This window comes from Ovis canadensis, chromosome 13 (assembly GCF_042477335.2).
Source record: "Ovis canadensis isolate MfBH-ARS-UI-01 breed Bighorn chromosome 13, ARS-UI_OviCan_v2, whole genome shotgun sequence".
NCBI classification, from domain to species: domain Eukaryota; kingdom Metazoa; phylum Chordata; class Mammalia; order Artiodactyla; family Bovidae; genus Ovis; species Ovis canadensis.
The window spans coordinates 55509791-55532621 of NC_091257.1; the positions used below are offsets into that span (position 1 = coordinate 55509791).

Consider the following 22831-nt stretch of genomic DNA (forward strand, 5'->3'; position numbering starts at 1 on the left):
CAAAAGTATAAGTTTGGAGAGGGTCTGAGTTGATGAACATATTGAATTGGAGGAAATGATGGACCCTGGAACAGGAAAGCTCCATGCCCCTCCCCACCCCCTAGCCCCATGCATCTCTTCCATCTGCCTGTTCACAGGTGAGGTCCTTTTATAACAAACTGATAAGATAGTAAAGACAGCTGAGCACTGAAGAATTGATGCTTTTGAACTGTAGTGTTGGAGAAGACTCTTGAGAGTCCCTTGGACTGCAAGGAGATCCAACCAGTCCATTCTAAAGGAGATCAGCCCTGAATATTCATTGGAAGGACTGATGCTGAAATTGAAACTCCAATACTTTGGCGACCTGATGCGAAGAACTGACTCCTTGGAAAAGACTCTGATGCTGGGAAAGATTGAAGGCAGGAGGAGAAGGGGATGAGAGAGGATGAGATGGCTGGATGGCATCACTGACTCAGTGGACATGAGTTTGAATAAACTCTGGGAGTTGGTGATGGACAGGGAGGCCTGGCATGCTGCAGTCCTTAGGGTTGCAAAGAGTCAGACACAACTGAGCAACTGAACTGAACTGATAAGCTAGTAAGTAAAATGCTTCTCTGAGTTCTGTGAGCCCCCCTAGCAAATTAATGACCTCCTGAGGAGGAGGTCACAGGCACTTCTGATCTACAGCCCCTGGGTCAGAAGCACACATGGTGGCCAGGCCTTCAGGTGGTCTCTGAAGTCTCAGAGGAGGACAGTCTTGGGGGACAGAGCCCTCAACCTGTGGGACTGTATGCCAACAGGGATGGTACCTCCAAAGAGACCCTTTGTTCCTTTTCTTGTTCAAAACTTGCTCTTCTCAAGACTGAGGAGTGTCAATTTTTAAAAAATTCACAAGGACTTCCCTGATGGTCCAGTGGCTAAAACCCCGCACTCTCACTGCAGGGGGCCCAGGTTTGATCACTAATCAGGGAATGGGATCCCACATACTGCAACTAAGAGTTTGCATGCTGGAACTAAAGATCTTGGTGCAAGCAAATAAATAAATCAATATCTAATTTTTTTAAAAAAGGCTGTTAAAAAGTGCACGATGTGAGAGTTACAAGCTAAGTTTTACCTGAGGCAAAATGTGCTGAGAAACTGCTCTCAAGAGGTTGGGGGGAAGGTCAGTATAGACGTGACTTCTGGTGAAGGGGGAAGTACATACCATCAAGCATATATTTTTCAAGAAGATTTCTACTGGTTTCATGAAGCCTTTGCTAGTCACAGGGAACCATCTTCACCATGGACAATTTCAGTGCTTTTTCTAGATATGGGGAGATACAAGAATTGGGCTCCTAAAATAAGCTCCTGGAAATATCTGCCTGAAAATGTGTCCTGCCAGTTCCCACCCGCCTCCAGGACTGAGGGCCTCATTTCTGTTCTCCACCCTGAACTCCTTTCATGGGGTGTTGAAGGTCAGCAGCTGCAGCAGGACATGATTTAATCTTTCTAGAGGTAAATAAGTAGATAAGTATTAGTCCCTCAGTCATGTCTGACTCTTTGCAGGCAAGAGGCAAAACCCTATTGCATTCTCTAGGCAAAATATTGGAGTGGGTTGCCATTTCCTCCTCCAGGGAACCTTCCCAACTGTACATAAAGGGGACTTCATTAATGGGCATTAGAGGATACCCCAGGTTAGCTTGTCATAGAAATCTGTCTCTTGAGCCTTTAAATTCTATACCAGTTATAAAGCTCTGGTTGGCTTATCATTTCTTCCTTTACTTAGGTTTTAAGGTGAATACATTGGGGCTATTTGTTCCCAACAACCTGATTGCAAATCTAAAGGCACAGTTGAGATGTCTATTTTTCTTGCTATCCTCAGAAGATATTGCTGCAAATCTACCCTGATTCTTATTCTGTTCAGCTTACAATACAAATAGCTTATTATTTTTTGCAACCTATGTCTTACAATAAAGCAGTGCTGAAAAATTAAATAGAAGAAAGTCCAGTTGCCATATAGGCTATGAAAAAGATTTGCTGGTGGTGATTTTTAAGCCTGATTCTAAATAGATTTTCTAAGAAGGGCACTTGGAAAATGTGGTTCAAATTTTGCTATTTAAGCTATCTTGAAATTAAAGGTTCACTCTCCCTAAAATTTCAAAAAGCATAGAACTTAGGCTTTTAAGGGTATAGCAGTGATAAAAGCTTTCAAAATCATTTCTATAAAGCAACACTTCACAGTTTTTTCTCTTCAATGGTTCTCTAATATAATTCTAGAAGGAAGGCAACAGAAAATTAAGAATAAAAATGGCTGAGCTCTCCACAGTTGGGCTTCCTGCCTACTTTTCCTGTTCAAAGAAAAGAGGAGACACCATCTTGCAACAGATGCATTATAGACAACTGGGCTTCTCCAGTGATAGTCAGCATTTGATGCCCCATATCCCTTGGTTCTTTTTGCCAACGGTCAGCCTGGTGATGGTGGTGAAATGGGGGCAATTAATCTGTAGATCAGGGAGGGCTTCCTTTAACAGTTGAGGGTTACCATCCAGCATGATTCCAAAGACCTGTAGTGTTTTTAGTGTGGGAATTTCTCCAAATTCAAGTAAAGTTTCAGGTATTATGTCATAGCACCGACTGAGTGCTATGTTGGAGGTAGCTCAGTTGGTAAATATCTAGAAAGCAGTCATATTTCAGCATAACACTATCACTTAAGTCTAGGTGGACAAGATTGGGACATCTTCCCAACTGAGGTAGAGACATCTGATCTCTGCAGATTCTTTCGGTACCTGCTGAGATTCAGCTGGATGATGGTCTCTGACACGTATGCTGCTGCTGCTGCTGCTGCTAAGCCGCTTCAGTCGTGTCTGACTCTGTGCCACTCCTTAGACGGCAGCCCACCAGGCTCCCCCATCCCTGGGATTCTCCAGGCAAGAACACTGGAGTGAGTTGCCATTTCCTTCTCCAATGCATGAAAGTGAAAAGTGAAAGTGAAGTCACTCAGTTGTGACTAACTCTTAGCGACCCCGTGGACTGCAGCTTACCGGGCTCCTCCATCCGTGGGATTTTCCAGGCAAGAGTACTGGAGTGGGGTGCCATTGCCTTCTCCCGACACATATGCAATAGCCACGTATACGTGCTTTTCAGCAAAGTCAAAGTACCAAGAGAGTTTTAGCTCATCCAGTCTGGAACAGCTGCTCAGCAAAATCTTCACGGCAGATTCAGAGAATCCAGAACACCCAGAAAGGTTGAGTTTCAGTAAATTTGTATTCTTAGCAAGATTATCAACAATGGGACCAGAAAGCTGGAGGCCTTCCAGGCTGAGATTCCCCAACTTGGAGCAGTGACAGAAGGCCGTGGAGGGTAGACACATCGATCACTGAGTTCGACATGTCCAGGTGCTGTAGACAAAAAGGGCTGAAATATTCAACAAACAATTGGTCCATAAATGATCATGGGCAGCAGAAGGCAACCACCCGTCAGGACAGAAGCCGACCAACCACATCTGGGTAAGGGTTTCTGCCTGTGAGGTCTACAGTCTGCCAGAGAGACTCATCAAACTCTAGACAATGCTGTCTCTTAACAAACACTGGAGACTTTCAGGAGTTCAGGGAGGCACAGACAGGAAAAGGTTCCTAAGAGTAGCTCGTCTGGAAGGGAGTCCCAAGATATAGCTGGAAAGTTCTCTTGGTTTAGCTTAGGTCTGCAGATAATCGTAAAGTCCTTGTCATTCCCTTTGCTTTTCAGCTGTTTTCATGGGGGACTCTGTGGGTGGCCTAGGTTTGAAAGCAGTTCCTGGCAGATGTTCTCACTGTCCATCTCCCTCCTTCTCTAGGGTGGAGACCCCCATGCCTGAAAGCAGTCAGAAGTCTAGAACCCCATCACCACCTGAAACTGGTGGTAGCATTGGTACTCTGGTTGGGAGTCTCCTGGAAGTGTTTTCTGTGTGTGGCGTCTGCAGGTTGGGGAGTTTTAAATGTGCTCATTAATTGCAGAGGTGCCTGCCTCCCGGATTCCCACTTTGGTCTGTAGAGGCATACCAAATAGATAGGTAGATAGCAAGTGCCAATTTGTAGTTGACAGGAATACCAAAGAAAGGTGGAGGGGCAGATATTGTAACCAAGAAGTACCCCTTGGGGCCTTCCTGGGTTGCCTCCCCCGCTACCCACATCGTCTGCTTTAGCTCCTCTCATAGCTCAAATGGTAAAGAATCCGCCTGCAGTACAGGAGACCCGGGTTTGATCCTTGGGTCAGGAAGATCCCCTGAAATGGCAACCCACTCCAGTGTCCTTGCCTGGAAAATCCCATGGACAGAGGAGCCTGGTGGGCTGCAGCCCGTGGGGTCTCAAAGAGTGGGACACGACTGAGTGACTAACACACACACAAAGTATCTAGATAACAATATTGGATGCAAATTTTCTGAGTGGTTTTAAAGATGTAAAAGCCTCCCAGTCTCCAACAAATGGAAGATGTTGACTACTTGAAGACCGAGAGCACAGAGCCGCAAGCCTCCTGGAGCCTGAGGACTGATACTCTGAATCCCTGTGATACCATCCTTCTGCCTCACCATCAGCCAGTCAGATGATTGCACAAGCTGACCTCAGATCTGTGACACCACTCCCTTCTCTGGCCCTAAAAATGCTTTCCCGAAACTCTTTTGGAAACTAGAGGTTTCTCAGGGCAAGAACTACCTTGTCTCCTTACATGGCCCAGCAGTAAAACTTTCTGTGCTCCAAACTCTGACGTTTCAGTTTGTTTGGCCTCACTGTGCATCGAACGCACCAACTTGCAGGAACGAGGTCTGATGCTGTCTCGGGGTAGACAGTGTCAGAACCTAGTTGAATTGTAGGACACTCAGCTGGTGTCAGAGAATTGCTTGATGGAGAATTGCAATTACACACTGAAACTGGTGTCAGAAGCTATATGTTAATTATAACCCAATGTTAGGGCTTCCCAGGTGACGCTAGTGGTAAACAACCCCCCTGCCAATGCAGGAGACGTTAAAAATCACAGGCTCGATCCCTGGGTTGGGAAGATCCCTTGGAGGAGAGCATGGCAACCCACTCCAGTATTCTTGCCTGGAGAATCCCATGGACAGAGGAGCCTGGCAGTTTACCATCCACAGGGTTGCACAAAGTCAGAACGACTGAAGCAACTTAGCACACATGTGCACACTCCAATTTTAAAGAATGGAAAATGGCTCTTCTTGACACTAAAATACAGCCCACACCCCACTCTCACACTCTATCCCTAGGCCCTGTTTTATTTTACTCCAGAGCAGTTATCACAACCCAATTACATGTTGTTTCTTCACTTAGTTGCTCCCTACCCCAAGCAAGACTGTAGAATCTAGGAGAACCGGCCATTTTTTATAAACACCCAGCACCTGTAAAAGAGGCTGACACAAAGCTGTGCAGTCAAGATCTATCAAACGTCACCAAAAGCATTGAATGACTGCAGGGAGGGAAGCCCCATTCAGCTGAAAACAAGTTGTGTATGTCGGCGTATTCAGTGAAAATCACAAATGCCACAGGCATTTGGACAAGGAAGGGGTGTCTATACTGGATGGTTAGAGCCAGAAGAATCCTCAGAGGTGACTGGGTTTAGCAAGTGGCTTTACAGGTGAGGACGGTGAGGTCCCAAGGAGGTGAGAGGCTTGTTCAAGGCCACACAGCAGTAGGTCTAGAGTCAGGCCAGTGACTTGGGTCACTATGTAAACTTAAAGCTCCACATGTCTTATTCCTCTCTCCAATGAAGCATCTTTTAGGGCCGTAGCATCCATAGCCTGACAGTGGTGGTTGGCTGGGCAACAATGAATGAGATTTCAGGAGGAGACTATGGACTGGGCAGTAAAAGTCAGGCTCACATGCTGTGGGATCTCTGGGTACTAGACAGAGGGAAACATATTCTTTGGAGCTTTACTTGATTCACCTTGGGTCATGGGATCAGCTGCATGAAAAATAGTTCCAGTCTTTTGTATAAAATCCTGTTTTTCCCAGACATCAGCTACAGGGCTCACTGTAAAAGATGGAGGTTTCTAAGCCAGTTGTCCTTAAGTAAGTGATCCCATGATAGAAAGATAGAAACACGTGACTGCCGTTCACACACAGAAAAGCTTGTGGGTTCTTACTTTGTTAACTTTCTGAGAGCACTAATTAATTTGAGGCACTCTCCCATGGTGCTGGACTAGCTCCCACATTGTGCAGCTAGAAGCTGAATCATGACTCATTTCTGCATCACACAAGTGTCCAATTCTGTCTTAGTTCTTATTCAAGTTTCTTGAGTGATTCCATTTGAGTAACATGTTCTAAGACAAAGACGTGCACTAGTCCAGGTAGAAGATTCATTTCAGAAAAGAACACGAAGATTTGCAGAACAGTGGGAATCAGTTAAAAAAAAAATACAAGAAACGAGACATGGTGCTTGCATGCTTTCTACACCAATGCACTTTCTCCTTCAAACTGGTATGGTTTTAGCAAATTTAGCCAAGCGAGCCACTGGTAATTTTTTAAAATGCACAGTTCTTCTCTCAGCCATCCTTGTTTTCATCTTCATAATTAGCTTTACCTTGAAGAGTGAAAGTGAAAGTCACTGAGTCGTGTCCGACTCTTTGTGACCCCATGGACTATACAGTCCATGGAATTCTCCAGGCCAGAATACTGGAGTGGGTAGTCATTCCTTCTCCAGGGCATCTTCCCAACCCAGGGATCGAACCCAGGTCTCTCACATTGCAGGCAGATTCTTTACCAGTTGAGCCACCAGGTAAGCCCACCTTGAAGGGTGTTAACTACAAATTGGCAAGAGTGTCAACTACGAATTGGCACTTGCCATCTACCTCTACAGGATTAAAGCATGTGCTGCTTGTCTTCGACACCACCTGAAAGGAATTCAGGGTGGAAAGCAGTAATGAGATCCTCTGTGCTGGGGGTTGGGGGTGGAGGGGAACTGATAGGACACATCTCCAGGTAGTTAGATATTTTCAGGGGCCAATTTTATGAGCCCAATTCTTATATCTTCTTTACCTAGAAAAGCATGAAATCCTTCACGGTGACAGCTGCTCCTCATGACCAGCAGAAACCTTCTCCAAAAAATAATGTGCTTAATTGCATGTACTCCACCTTCGCCAAAACCACATATATACTGACCTTCTGCCTTGCCCCTTTGAGCAGTTTCTCAGAGCTATCTGAAACGCTGTCTCCCAGGCTACAGTCCTCATTTTGCCTCAAACAAAACTTAACTTGCAACTCTCGCACTGTGTATTTTTTAAGTTGACAAGAGAAAACAGCTGAGTGAGACAGGGTGAAATAAACCCTTTGTTTTTCTTCCTCTTTGTAATCATCATGAACTGTACATTCCAGTTTTCCTGTTTGTGCTTCAGATAAAATTGTATCAGCCCATGTGGTCACTTCATGCTCGCTTAGAGCTGTCTGCTACTTGCCCTTTTTGACTGCTGCAGTGACCCACACCCATCCTACAGAGACTCTACAAATGTATCTACTACTATGCCTTGCTCACAGTAGATACTCAGTAAATGCCTGAAGACTGAATCTGTGAAGAGAATGCCCTCTATACTCCCCTCCCTTCAAAAAGAGGATTTCTGAAATCTTACAAACATGCTTGAAATGTTTAGAGACAAACAAAATTTCAAGATTCATGGTATCTGGGAAATTTGTCTTAAGAATGTGCATAAGTCACACATCTGAGTTAGGACTTAAAACTGATCATTTGGCCGGTGGGTATGTGGTCACAGACAATGAGGCAGAAAGAGGAGGAAATCCATGTGCAGTCCTGGAAGCACTGCCACTTATGTTTGGCTCAGTTGTGGACAAGCAAGTAGTTCAATTGTGTGTGAGTGAGTGAAGTATAAGTATACTAGCGAGGTAGAAAAGCAAAATAATGAAAAGCAGATGGCAGAGAGCCAAAGATGCTAGTCTAAGGAGTATGAATTCCACTCATAGAAATCAGAGAGCCTCCTAAGGTTTTAGACAATGACAAGAATGCTCATAGAGGCCATGCCTATAATCATCAAACATATATAACATAAATGTTGCTTGGTCATATCCGGCTCTTTGTGACCCCGTGGACTGTAGCCCATCAGGCTCCTCTGTCCATGGGGATTCTGTAAGCAAGAATACTTGAGTGGGTTGCCATGCCCTCCTCCAGGGAATCTTCCCAATCCAGGGATCAAGTCCAGGTCTATATGGCAGGTGGATTCTCTACCGTCTGAGCTAACAGGGAAGCGATATATGTTACCAGCAATTCTTATTCCTAGTATTTTCTCTAAAGAAATGAAAAGTGTATTTGCAAACACACAAAAAAATTGTACAAGGGTGTCCACAGAAACTTTATTCCAAAAAACTGGAAACAACTCAAATATTCACAATAGGTAAATGGTCCAAGAAATTGTGGTACGTTGACATAGCAATTAACAAAGGATTGATTCACAGAATGAGGATGTTTCAAAACCATTACGCTGAGGAAAAGACGTCAGACACAAGACTGCAAACGGCAGGTTTCACTTATAGGAAAACCTAGAAAACAAAAAACAAAAAACTTGCCAGGTGGCGCTAGTGGTAAAGAACCTGCCTGCCAATGCAGAAGATGCAGGTTTGATCCCTGGGTCAAAAGGATCCCCTGGAAATGGCAACTCACTCCAGTATTTTTGCCTGGAGAATTCCATGGACAGAGGAGACTGGCAGGTTACAATCCATGGGGCCACAAAGAGTCAGACATGAATGAGCACACAAGCATGCACTAGAAAAACTATTCTAATCTATTGGAACAAAATGCAGATTAATTGTGCCTGAGGCCAGGGGTGAGGGGAGGAGTCGCCACCCCATGCACAAGAGCACAGGGAACTTTGTGTGTGTGTGGGGGGCAATGAAATTGTTCTATATCCCTGTTGTAGTGCTGATTTCGCAAGTACATACATTGGTCAAAATTCATTGAAATGTACACTTGAAACGGATGCACTTCAATGTATGTAAATTAAAGCGAAATGAAGTTGGTTTTAAAAAAGAAAACAGAACTATATTTGGACACAGCACTACCTACGGCAAAGAGGAAACAGGACAGACTTTCCTAAGGTGCTTGTCCTTTAGCCTGAAAGTAAGGTGTAGCCTGTGACATAGAGGCTCTGCTCTGTAGCACCATGGACAGCACCATCGGGGTGCCCATGGCCAAGGAACCACGTGGAAAGAAAGGAGCCAAGAATGCCTCTGTGTGTGTGTGTGTGTGTGTGTGTGTGTGTGTGTGTGTGTGTGTGTGTGTGTGTGTAGGGGATGGGATCCCTGGAGTTAATTAATGCATGTCGTTCTAGTGAAGATCTTACCTACTGGCTTGTCCTTCAAGATTCTTTCCAGTCCTACTTCCCATGAAGTCTTACTTGAGTTCCTGCCCACACCAGCCTTTTCCTCTTTCTCTCTTCTGAACTTTTACAGTAAGTCCTGTTTGTTTAATTTTGGGGGGGTAACTATGGCCTTTTTTTTTTTTCCTTCTTGTGCTGCTCTTTCAGTTGCTTATCGCTACTTAATTTGAAATGTGGTTACACTTTACATCATCTGCTACTTACTGCCAGGCCCTGAAGAGGGAACCACTGTCTGGATCCCCCTCAGTGCCTCCAGAGAAGTCAGGCAGTATTTGTGTATGTTCTTGATTCATGTTGGTTTTCACTTCCTGAAAGTGGACTCTGTTAATAATTTGGCATAAGGAAGAGACATAACAATTTTCTTATGATTGAATTTAAGGGCTAAGTAGGGAGATACTGGGTCTTCCCAGGTGACTCAGTGGTAAAGAACCTGCCTGCCAATGTAAGAGACATGGGTTTGATCCCTGGGTCGGGAAGATCCCGTGGAGAAGGAAATGGCAACTTACTCCAGTATTCTTGCCTGGAAAATCCCATAGACAGAGAAGCCTGGCGGGCTACAGTCCGTGGGGTGGCAAAAGAGTTGGACACGACTCAGCGACTAAACAACAACAAGAGATACTGAGGTTTGTAAACCCTTTGGTAATTTATCTCTGTTTCTACTTTGATTGACTGACCATAATTTCTACCGCAAATCCAATACCCTATTCAGGTGATGTAGTCTCTGCAGCAAACTGAAATCGAGTTGCTGTATTTCCCTGATGATTTCATATCTCCACGATTTTTTTTTTCAATCCTGAATTTCAGCCAGGGCAGTCACATTTGTATTTGAAGCCTGCCAACTCTGGCCAGAAATCGGGTGTCCGCTTAAGACACACCTTGACAAGTGGATTAGATGTTCCAGTAAAAGGCAGATAAATGTCACTCATGTCACTATAAATAAAAGTCTAGGCCTGCTTATCAGCTTGTAGGGTTGAGGTTGTACCTTCAACACTTCTGAGTGCTTCACACTTTATTATCCTTGAAACGAGTCCTTTTCCTTCCAGTCTCTCTACTTACGCACCCAGAGGGAATTATTACCATTTGACTCCTTGAAACATGTGCCTTCTGTCAGTGTCCTGTCTTTTGCTTTAGGAGACAATATAACCTGTGGCCTTAAACAGAAATCTGCCAGGATCTTCTCAGATGTCATATTATGGAATGAAATGTAGCAGGAGGCTTTCACGGTGCTGATCCAGAATGTCTTGTACCTGCTTTATAAGCAAATCACATTCTAGCGGACTTTGACTGTTTGGGGTTATGTTTTAGAGCGTGGGATTTGTCACTGAAATCCATGTAACAATAAGTATGATTTATATTTGTGGTTTTGGTCAAATCCTGTTCTTTGAAACCAAATTATGTACAGCCAGCCAAACTTTGCGAAAATGTCAGTCACAACGTGTCACACTTACAAACATACAGCATCAATTCTAAAAGTATCTGAGGGATAAAAGGCCTTGAAAAAAAAGAAAGATTTTTGTGGTTGGAGAAATTGAGAGATGGAGCATGCAAAAAGGCTCTAAAATGGCCACAGAAATGTAGGCCACTTAATGCAATTTAACCCTAAAGTCATTTCATTACAGTTTCCCTTTCTCAACACTTCGGGGTATGATGCTCATTGTTTAATGTCTTTGGTTAACTTAAGGTGTGAGCACAGATGGAGAAAGTTGAGAGGGAAATAATCTTTCTGAATACATTCATCAATGTGTACAGATGGAGGCCTTACAAATGCATCTTTCAGTTATCTACATTTCTGAGCTGCATTCTGAAGTTCAGCCAGGACAGGACTGCATAGGAACAAACATGCTTTCACCAACGTCATGTTCATTTGTACCTGTGAATTACACTTGGTGATAATGATTGCCTATTGTGTTGCAAGGAGCATTTGAGACAAGATCTCAATATATCAAAATCTTAGAAATCTGAAAAAGTAGCTTTGGATTGGGTTCTAAGAGCAGAAATTTGTTGATTCTATTTCCATTTCTTATGTCTTAAGATAGAGGTTCTCAAAGTGTTTGGCCTTGGGGCTCCTTTATACTCTTAAAAATTATCCAGAAGACGGTGGAGGAATAGGACAGGGAGACCACTTTCTCCCACACAAATTCATCAAAAGAACATTTAAACGCTGAGTAAATTCCACAAAACAACTTCTGAATGCTGGCAGAGAATATCAGGCACCCAGAAAAGCAGCCCATTGTCTTAGAAAGGAGTTAGGAAAAAATATAAAAGACAAAAAAAGAGACAAAAGAGGTAGGGACAGAGCTCCATCCTGGGAAAGGAGTCTTAAAAAGAGAGAAGTTTCCAAACACCAGGAAACACTCTCACTGCCAAGTCTGTGGTGAGCCTTGGAACCTCAGCAGGCAACATAACTGGGAAGAAAAATAAATAAATAATTTAAACCCACAGATTACCTGTCCAACGGTAACTCCCCCATGGAGAAGGAGCGCAGATGCTTGCACCCGCCACTAGCAAGCCGGGGCTGGGCAGGGAGGCGTGGGCTGCATCGCCTAGAGTAAGGACGGAGCCTGAATGCCCCGAGGGCAGTCTGAATGAACTAACTTGGGCTCTCAAACCAGACTGTGGGACAGCTACCACACAAAAAGCCCTAACCTAAGACACCGTCAGGTCCACTCACAGAACAAAAGACTGAACAGAGATAGCTGGCTGCAGACCATCCCCCTCTGGTGACAGGCAGCCAGAGCTGGAAGGGGGCAATCGCAGCCCCAGAGAGGCATTATCTGCCAAACTGCAAACAGGCTTCTTTACTAACTAAGACTTCTTGGGGTTCTCGATGGTCAACATCCGCCTGAGAAGGTGCACCGGTTGTACACCCAGACAACCCAGCGGCAGGGATGAGCGAGGCGATAAGTCACATCAACCGCACTCGCCAAACACCTCATCACCTGAGCTGCTTGCACCTGGGAAAGGCACAAACGCAGGCCCAACTGAGTCTGCTCCTCTGAGGACTACCTGAGTGCCTGAACCTGAGCGGCTTAGACCTGGGAGGTGCATGCAGCCCAGGGCCGGCCTAGGACGGTTCCTGGCAGAGCAACCTAGAGCCTGAGCGGTGTGGGCAGGGAAAGTACATGCGCCGTGAGCAGGGGCAGGTCCAGTGTGGCTGAGACACTGCGAGCACATGCCAGTGTTATTTGTTTGCAGCATTCCTCCCTCCCCACAGCACGACTGAACAAGTGAGCCTAAAAAAGTGTCCACCACTCCCCCCCTTGTGTCAGGGCGGAAATCAGATACTGAAGAGACCAGCAAACAGAAGAAGCTAAAACAGAGGGAACCGCCTTGGAAGTGACAGGTGCAATAGATTAAAACCCTGTAGTTAGTACCAACTATATAGGAAGGGGCCTATGCTGCTGCTGCTGCTAAGTCGCTTCAGTTGTGTCTGACTCTGTGTGACCCCATAGAAGGCAGCCCACTAGGCTCCTCTGTCCATAGGATTCTCCAGGCAAGAATACTGGAGTGGGTTTCCATTTCAGGAAGGGGCCTATAGATCTTGAGAAAGATAAGCCAGACCAAGGAACTATCCAAAAATGAACTGACCCCACACTGCCTACCACACCACCAGAGAAAGTCCTAGATATATTTTCACTATTTTTACGATCATTCTTCTTTTAAAAAATTTTTTAAAAAAGTTTAAATCCTCTATTACTCCTTCAATTTTCATTTTTATAACCTACTATTACTTTGCAAAAAAAGACCCTATTTTTTTAAAGCAAACTTCATGTGTATATATATATGTACATATATATTATATTTTTGTGACTTTGTCTTGTGCTTTTTTTTTTCTTCTTTTCTTTAATATTGTATTTTTGAAAATCCAACCTCTACTCTAGGTTTTTAATCTTTGCTTTTTGGTATTTGTTATCAATTTTATACCTTTAAGAACTCAATCTTCGGTACCCATTTTTACGTGGGAGTGAGATTACTGGCTTGACTGCTCTCTCCCCCTTTGGACTCTCCTTTTTCTCCACCAGATCGCCTCTGTCTCCTCCCTCCCTTTCTCTTCTCTACCCAACTCTGTGAATCACCAGTGTGTTCCGGACGGTGGAGAACACTTAGGGAACTGATTACTGGCTGGATCTGTCTCACTCCTTTTGATTCCCCCCTTTTTATCCTCCTGGCCACCTCTGTCTCCTTCCTCCCTCTTCTCTTCTCTGTATAACTCCATGAACATCTCTGAATAGTCCAGACTGTGGAGCACACATAAGGAAGTGATTACTGACTAGCTTGCTCTCTCCTCTTCTGATTCCACCTCATCTCATTCGGGGCAACTCTAATTCCCTCCTCCCTCTTTTCTTCTCCATGTAACTCTGTGAACCTCTCTGGGTGTCCCTCACCATGGAAAAACTTTTCATCTTTAACCAAGATATTTTATCAATGGTGCTGTATAGAAGGAAAAGTCTTGAGGCTACTGTAAAAATAAGACTGAAAACCAGAAGCAGGAGGCTTAAGTCCCAAATCCTGAGAACACCAGAGAACTCCTGACTCCAGGGAACATTAATTGACAGGAGCTCATCAAATGCCTCCAGACTGAAACCAAGCACCACCCAAAGGCCAACAAGTTCCAGAGCAAGACATACTACACAAATTCTCCAGCAACACAGTAACACAGCCCTGGGCTTCAATATACAGGCTGCCCAAAGTTACTCCAAAATCACTGACATCTCATAACTCATTACTGGACACTTCATTGCACTCCAGAGAGAAGAAATCCAGCTCCACTCACCAGAAAATCGACACAAGCTTCCCTAACCAAGAAACTTTGAGAAGCCACCCATACAACCCCACCCAAAGCGAGGAAACTGTACAATAAACAGAACTCCACAAACGGCCAGAATACAGAAAGGCCACCCCAAACTCAGCAATATAAGCAAGATGAAGAGACAGAGGAATAACCAGCAGGTAAAGGAACAGGATAAATGCCCACCAAACCAAACAAAAGAGGAAGAGATAGGGAATCTACCTGATAAAGAATTCCAAATAATGATAGTGAAAATGACCCAAAATCTTAAAATCAAAATGGAATCACAGATAAATAGCCTGGAGGCAAAGATTGAGAAGATGCAAGAAAGGTTTAACAAGGACCTAGAAGAAATAAAAAAGTCATTATATAATGAATATTGCAATAAATGAGATCAAAAACACTCTGGTGGAAACAAATAGTAGAATAACGGAGGCAGAAGATAGGATTAGTGAAGTAGAAGGTAGAATGGTAGAGATAATAAATAAATCAGAGAGGAAAAAAGAAAAACGAATTAAAAGAAATGAGGACAATCTCAGAGACCTCCAGAACAATATTAAACACTCCAACATTGGATTCATAGGAGTCCCAGAAGAAGAAGACAAAAAGAAAGACCATGAGAAAATACTTGAGGAGATAATAGTTGAAAACTTCCTTAAAATGGGGAAGGAAATAATTACCCAAGTCCAAGAAACCCAGAGAGTCCCAAACAGGATAAACCCGAGGCGAAACACCCCAAGACACATATTAATCAAATTAACAAAGATCAAACACAAAGAACAAATATTAAAAGCAGAAGGGAAAACAACAAATAACACACAAGGGCATTCCCATAAGGATAACAGCTGATCTTTCAATAGAAACTCTTCAGGCCAGGAGGGAATGGCAAGACATACTTGAAGTGATGAAAGAAAATAACCTGCAGCCCAGATTACTGTACCCAGCAAGGATCTCATTCAAATACGAAGGAGAAATAAAAAGCTTTACAGACAAGCAACAGCTGAGAGAATTCAGCACCACCAAACCAGCTCTCCAACAAATGTTAAAGGATATTCTCTAGACAGGAATCACAAAAAGGGTGTATAAACTCGAACCCAAAACAATAAAGTAAATGGCAACGGGATCATACTTATCAATAATTACCTTAAACGTAAATGGGTTGAATGCCCCAACCAAAAGACAAAGACTGGCTGAGTGGATACAAAAACAAGATCCCTATATATGTTGTCTACAAGAGACCCACCTCAAAACAGGGGACACATACAGACTGAAAGTGAAGAGCTGGAAAAAGATATTCCATGCAAATAGAGACCAAAAGAAAGCAGGAGTAGCAATACTCATATCAGATAAAATAGACTTTAAAACAAAGGCTGTGAAAAGAGACAAAGAAGGACACTGTATAATGATCAAAGGATCAATCCAAGAAGAAGATATAACAATTATAAATATATATGCACCCAACATAGGAGCACCACAATATGTAAGAAAAATGCTAACAAGTATGAAAGGGGAAATTAACAATAACACAATAATAGTGGGAGACTTTAATACCCAACTCACACCTATGGATAGATCAACTAAACAGAAAATTAACAAGGAAAGACAAACTTTAAATGATACAATAGACCAGTTAGACCTAATTGATATCTATAGGACATTTCACCCCAAAACAATGAATTTCACCTTTTTCTCAAGCTCACACTGAACCTTCTCCAGGACAGATCACATCCAGGGCCATAAATCTAGCCTTGGTAAATTCAAAAAAATTGAAATCATTCCAAGCATCTTTTCTGACCACACTGCAGTAAGATTAGATCTCAATTACAGGAGAAAAACTATTAAAAATTCCAACATTTGGAGGCTGAAAAACAAGCTGCTGAATAACCAACAAATCACAGAAGAAATCAAAAAAGAAATCAAAATATGCATAGAAATGAATGAAAATGAAAACACAACAACCCAAAACTTGTGGGACACTGTAAAAGAAATGCTAAGGGGAAAGTTCATAGCAATACAAGCATACCTCAAGAAACAAGAAAAAAGTCAAATAAATAACCTAACTTTAGACCTAAAGCAACTAGAAAAGGAAGAAATGAAGAACCCCAGGGTTAGTAAAAGGAAAGAAATCTTAAAAATTAGGGCAGAAATAAATGCAAAAGAAACAAGAGACCATAGCAAAAATCAACAAAGCCAAAAGCTGGTTCTTTGAAAGGATAAATAAAATTGACAAACCATTAGCCAGACTCATCAAGAAACAAAGGGAGAAAAATCAAATCAATAAAATTAGAAATGAAAATGGAGAGATCACAACAGACAACACAGAAAGACAAAGGATCATAAGAGACTACTATCAGCAAGTATATGCCAATAAAATGGACAACTTGGAAGAAATGGACAAATTCTTAGACAAGTACAACTTTCCAAAACTGAACCAGGAAGAAATAGAAAATCTTAACAGACCCATCACAAGCACGGAAATTGAAACCGTAATCAGAAATCTTCCAGCAAACAATTGCCCAGGTCCAGATGGCTTCACAGCTGAATTCTACCAAAAATTTAGAGAAGAGCTAACACCTATCCTCCTCAAACTCTTCCAGAAAATTGCAGAGGAAGGTAAACATCCAAACTCATTCTATGAGGTCACCATCACCCTAATACCAAAACCTGACAAAGATGCTACAAAAAAGGAAAACTACAGGCCAATATCACTGATGAACATAGATGCAAAAATCCTTAACAAAATTCTAGCAATCAGAATCCAATAACACATTAAAAAGATCACACACCATGACCAAAGTAGGCTTTATCCCAGGGATGCAAGGATTCTTCAATATCTGCAAATCAATCAATGTAATACACCACATTAACAAATTGAAAAATAAAAGCCATATGATTATCTCAATAGATGCAGAGAAAGCCTTTGACAAAATTAAACATCCATTTATGATAAAAACTCTCCAGAAAGCAGGAATAGAAGGAACATACCTCAACATAATAAAAGCTATATATGACAAACCCACAGCAAACATTATCCTCAATGGTGAAAAATTGAAAGCATTTCCCCTAAAGTCAGGAACAACACAAGGGTGCCCACTTTCACCACTACTATTCAACATAGTTTTGGAGTTTTGGCCACAGCAATTGGAGCAGAAAAAGAAATAAAAGGAATCCAAATTGGGAAAGAAGAAGTAAAACTCTCACTGTTTGCAGATGACATGATCCTCTACATAGAAAACCCTAAAGATTCCACCAGAAAATTACTAGAGCTAATCAATGAATATAGAAAAGTTGCAGGATATAAAATTAACACACAGAAATCCCTTGCATTCCTATACACTAATAATGAGAAAATAGAGAATTTAAGGAAACAATTCCATTCACCATTGCAATGAAAAGAATAAAATACTTAGGAATATATCTACCTAAAGAAACTAAAGACCTATATATAGAGAACTATAAAACACTGGTGATAGAAATCAAACAGGACACTAATAGATGGAGAAATATACCATGTTCATGGATCAGAAGAATCAATATAGTGAAAATGAGTATACTACTCAAAGTAATCTATAGATTCAATGCAATCCCTATCAAGCTACCAGCAGTATTTTTCACAGAACTAGAACAAATAATTTCACAATTTGTATGGAAATACAAAAGACCTCGAATAGCTAAAGCAATCTTGAGGAAGAAGAATGGAACTGGAGGAATCAACCTGCCTGACTTCAGGCTGTACTACAAAGCCACAGTAATCAAGAGAGTATGGTATTGGCACAAAGACAGAAATATAGATCAATGGAACAAAATAGAAAGCCCAGAGATAAATCCACGCACCTATGGACACCTTATCTTCGACAAAGGAAGGAAGAATATACAATGGAGAAAAGACAATTTCTTTAACAAGTGGTGCTGGGAAAACTTGTCAACCACTTGTAAAAGAATGAAACTAGAACACTTTCTAACACCATACACAAAAAAAAAACCTCAAAATGGATTAAAGATCTAAATGTAAGACCAGAAGTTATAAAACTCCTAGAGGAAAACATAGGCAAAACACTCTCCGACATAAATCACAGCAGGATCCTCTATGACCCACCTCCCAGAATATTGGAAATAAAATAAAAAATAAACAAATGGGACCTAATTAAAATTAAAAGCTTCTGCACAACAAAGGAAACTATAAGCAAGGTGAAAAAGACAGCCTTCAGAATGGAAGAAAATAACAGCAAATGAAGGAACTAACAAACAACTAATCTCAAAAATATACAAGCAACTCCTGCAGCTCAATTCCAGAAAAATAAACGACCCAATCAAAAAATGGGCCAAAGAACTAAATAGACATTTCTCCAAAGAAGACATACAGATGGCTAACAAACACGTGAAAAGATGCTCAACATCACTCATTATCAGAGAAATGCAAATCAAAACCACAATGAGGTACCATTTCACGCCAGTCAGAATGGCTGTGATCAAAAGTCTACAAGCAATAAATGCTGAAGAGGGTGCAGAGAAGGAGAAAAGGGAATCCTCTTACACTGTTGGTGGGAATGCAAACTGGTACAGCCACTATGGAGAACAGTGTGGAGATTCCTTAAAAAACTGGATATAGAACTGTCTTATGACCCAGCAATCCCACTGCTGGGCATGTACATGGAGGAAACCAGAACTGAAAGAGACACATGTACCCCAATGTTCATTGCAGCACTGTTTATAATAGCCAGGACATGGAAGCAACCTAGATGCCCAGTAGCAGATGAATTGATAAGAAAGCTGTGGTACATATACACAATGGAGTATTACTCAGCCATTAAAAAGAATACATTTGAATCAGTTCTAATGAGGTGGATGAAACTGGAGCCGATTATACAGAGTGAAGTAAGCCAGAAAGAAAAACACCAATATAGTATACTAATGCATATATATGGAATTTAGAAAGATGGTAACAATAACCTTGTATGCAAGACAGCAAAAGAGACACAGATGTATAGAAGAGTCTTTTGGACTCTGTGGGAGAGGGAGATGGTGGGATGATTTGGGAGAATGGCATTGAAACATGTATAATATCATGTAAGAAACTAATCGCCAGTCCAGGTTCGATGCAGGATACAAGATGCTTGGGGCTGGTGCACTGGGATGACCCAGAGGGATGGTATGGGGAGGGAGGTGGGAGGGGGGTTCAGGATGGGGAACACATGTACACCCGTGGCAGATTCATGTTGATGTATGGCAAAACCAATACAATATTGTAATTAGCTTCCAATTAAAATAAATCAATTTAAATAAAAAAAATTATCCAGCACCCCAAAGGGGTTTTGTTCAGGTGATTATACCTGTCAATATTTACCATGTTTGAAATCAAACCTGAGAAAATTTTAGAATATTTAAAATGCTAAAATAAATAATTATTAATTCATTTAAAAGTAACATGAAGCCCTTAACATGCTAACAGAAGACACATGCTTATGAAAACAACTATTTCTCCCAAACCCAGATTAGTGAGGAGATTGGCACTGTTTCATATTTTTTGAAATTCTTCAGTGTCTGACTTAATAGAAGACAACTGGGTTGCCACAGCTGTTTCTTATCAGCAATTCGTTGAGAGATCCCATCACATAGCCTCTAGAAATTTCCACTATATACTTTATACACTTGGAGGATTAAAGTGAAGACAGAAAATCACACATTTTTTTGGCTGTGCAGCATGTGGGATCTTAGTTCCTCAGCCAGGTATTGAACCCATGTCCTCTGCACTGGAAGCTTGGAGTTCTACCCACTCGACCACCAGGGAACTCCCCCAAATCACATGTTAATATTATTATAAAAAGTTTTAACATTATGGACGCACTGAATGAATCTCTGGGATCTTAGGGATCCCTGGACCACATTTTGAGAACTGCCGCTCTCAAAATTCAATTCCATGAAAATATTGACAATCTACTGGATGCTCATCACAAGATCAATAAAGACACATCCCTGCCTCCAGGGAACTTACAGTGTCTCCTTCCACACACACCTCATTTCCAACCCAATCTCACTGAGATTTCAAGACTCCTTGTCAATCTATTTCCTCCCTATCATCTCTGACTACCCCTTTAGATGACTAGATCTGTATCTTTTTAAAATGTCTGTAGCAACTGTCTGTGCAGTTCACTTGGGATATTTAATAAGACTTGTGGTATGAGTTTATTATTGGTCAAAATGTGACTTAATTACTTATTTCATATGCTGTGGCTATATCTTGTCCTTGCTAGTGATGGATAAAACAAGTGAGGGTAGCAAGACAATGATTTATTTTGCTAATGGTGCCCACATAGGCAGCAAAGGCTGTGGACCTTAAATGGATATTTAATAATTTGATTTGCAGCTTAACTAAGGAGTATGGCAGAGACAATGCTGTGTTCCCCAATCCTGTCTCATTTTCCTATTATTGAGTACTCCAAAAGATGAGATTGGGTAACTTTTCTGCACAATATTTCCCAATCTTGTCTTCAGCTGGGAGCCAAGTGATTGGAATTTGGTCAAATGAATGTAAGTAGAAATTATGTAAAGCCACCATCAAGCCTAGCCCTTCAGAACATCCAGGGCAGCCCTCCTGCCCTGCCTTCCTTTGGTAGTGGCTGTGGTGGTCACATGTTGAGCTAACAGAACCGCAGGATGAAAACAGCTGGATCCCTGAGTCACCACGTGGAGGACAAACAGCCCTGGAGGGAGCTCAACCACACTTTTGGTCAGCTGATGAGATTTCAGCCATTATTTATTATCCCAGCAAAGTGTAGCTTGTCCTGATATATTAGAAGAAAGAGAATATTTACAGATGAGATAAGAAAAATATAAGATGCAATACCACATGTTAGAAGTCAAGGAGAGCTATGGAAGATGAGAACTGGCAGGAGCCTTGGGCTCTGTGCTGGAAAAATTTATGGAGAAGAGGGGAAGTGGAAACACGTAGCATTTGAGCTGGCACAAAGACTTTTTCCTATGCAAAGGAGAGGAGCTTAGCTCCAAACAGCTTAGGGCAAAAGAATCATTTATTGGCACATGGAAATAAAGGACAGGTTTACCAACCAAACTGCAGGAAGAGGGATTTAGCTGTACTCGAAACTCACTGAAACCAGGGACTAAATCTGCTTCTTTCATTGCAGACTGGCAGTAAACCCCATTCTTATCTTTCAGCCTCAACCATCTGGGAGGTGCTGCCTCACCTTGCTTATGGCTTGAAGTTAAAAAACGCTGGGCAAGGACTCTCAATGACTCAGCTTTCCCAGCTAACCATCCCCTTACCAAATGCCTACTGTACGTGTGTGCCTATGAGAACATAGCATTGTCCAGGGAAGTCAAATACTTGAGGAAGGGCTCTTTCTAGGAGAAACGAGGGACTTCACCACAGACATAATTCCAGGTAATAGTTTTGACTGTTCTTAGGTAAAATATGGGCTAACCATTTCTCTAATTTCCACACCAGTGGTTTAAACACAGTGGCATCAGACCACAGAGAAGGGGGCAATGAATACTGCCAGGTGGCAGGGAGAAACGCTTCCCTAGAGACCTCTTGAGGTGAGCCTTTAGGATTGAGTATGATTTGTCAAGGCAGGAGGGGATTCCAGGGAGACAGACTTCCAGATTTGAGCAAATGGACATAAATACCTCCTCTTCCACGCCTCCCTTCTTATATGCTGAAAAAAAAAAATGTATTTGAAGCCATCAGAAAACAAAGGATATAAGTATCCTGTCAGTGCAAGGACAGAGTATTAAATGATCTTTACTTGGACTGAAACAAAAGCGGTGTGAATAAGCAAGACTTAAGCCCCCTCTATCCCGGCCTCTCATCTGTTACAGGAAGATGATTAAAGCACCCTCAGAAGGCCCAAGTGACGATCAAATTTGATAATGCCTTAGCCAATGCTTTAGCACAGTGTAAACTTGCAAATAAGTGCTGGAGAGTGACACGAGCAATTATTTTACTCTCATAAACGTAGCTGGAAGGTTGAATTACATGCTACACTGCATTTTATAACCAGTGATAAGTGAGTTGTTTACGCAAACCAGCCGTCATCGGTGCAAAATACTTAAAAAAAAAAATACGGTTGCTAACCCAGATTCATACTGTGGCATAAAATCGGGAGAAAGCAGGAAGCAGAAGTAACAAGTGCGTGTGGATGATTAGATTATACATGAATCGAGGTGGGTGAGAAGAAGGAAACCAGTCCGCCAAGGTTCCCCTGGAGCAGCCTGGAACGCAGGGTTCCCGCCCGAGGGTCGCGGGTTGCTGGGGAAGCTCCGAGTCCCGTGCGGCCGAGGACGACGAGCCACGCGGGCCACTGCTCCGGGCCACCCGCTCACTAGCCACGCCCCTTTCCGGCCCCGCCCCACCGGGCCGGCACCTCCTTCCTTGTCTCCTCGGCGGCGGCGCCGTGACCTAAGTTCCGGTCGCCGGGCGCACGTGGGCGGAAGAGCCGGTGCCCGCCGCGGCTCGTCTCTCTGGTTACCGCGCGTTCGCTGGCCGGGCCGCCGCCCGCAGCTGCGCCGCCGCCATGGGAGTCCCGGCTTTCTTCCGCTGGCTCAGCCGCAAGTACCCGTCCATCATTGTCAACTGCGTGGAAGAGAAGGTGAGGGGGCGCCAGGCGGCCGCCACGCCGACGCCTAGAGCACCCCTCTGCCCCGGCGCGCGTGCAGGCCGCGGTCCTCCGGGGGCCCGCGGGGCCCGCGCCCACTGCCTCCCC

General features: G+C 42.8%; 1 protein-coding gene and 1 pseudogene across 4 annotated transcripts in view; one reads left to right on the forward strand and one right to left on the reverse strand.

Moving 5' to 3' along the window:
• Positions 1-2348: 2348 nt before the first annotated feature.
• On the reverse strand, positions 2349-22644 carry LOC138416850 (S-phase kinase-associated protein 2 pseudogene; annotated as a pseudogene).
• Positions 22509-22831, forward strand: part of XRN2 (5'-3' exoribonuclease 2) — a 65663-nt gene continuing 65340 nt past the window's right edge. Inside the window, exon 1 of one of the 4 annotated variants that reach the window (XM_069546495.1) lies at positions 22509-22717. In XM_069546495.1, coding sequence (XP_069402596.1) covers positions 22643-22717 — 75 coding nt within the window. In that variant the 5' untranslated portion in view covers positions 22509-22642. The remainder of the gene's footprint in view (positions 22718-22831) is intronic. The other 3 variants (XM_069546498.1, XM_069546500.1, XM_069546502.1) reach the window with 3 other exon arrangements.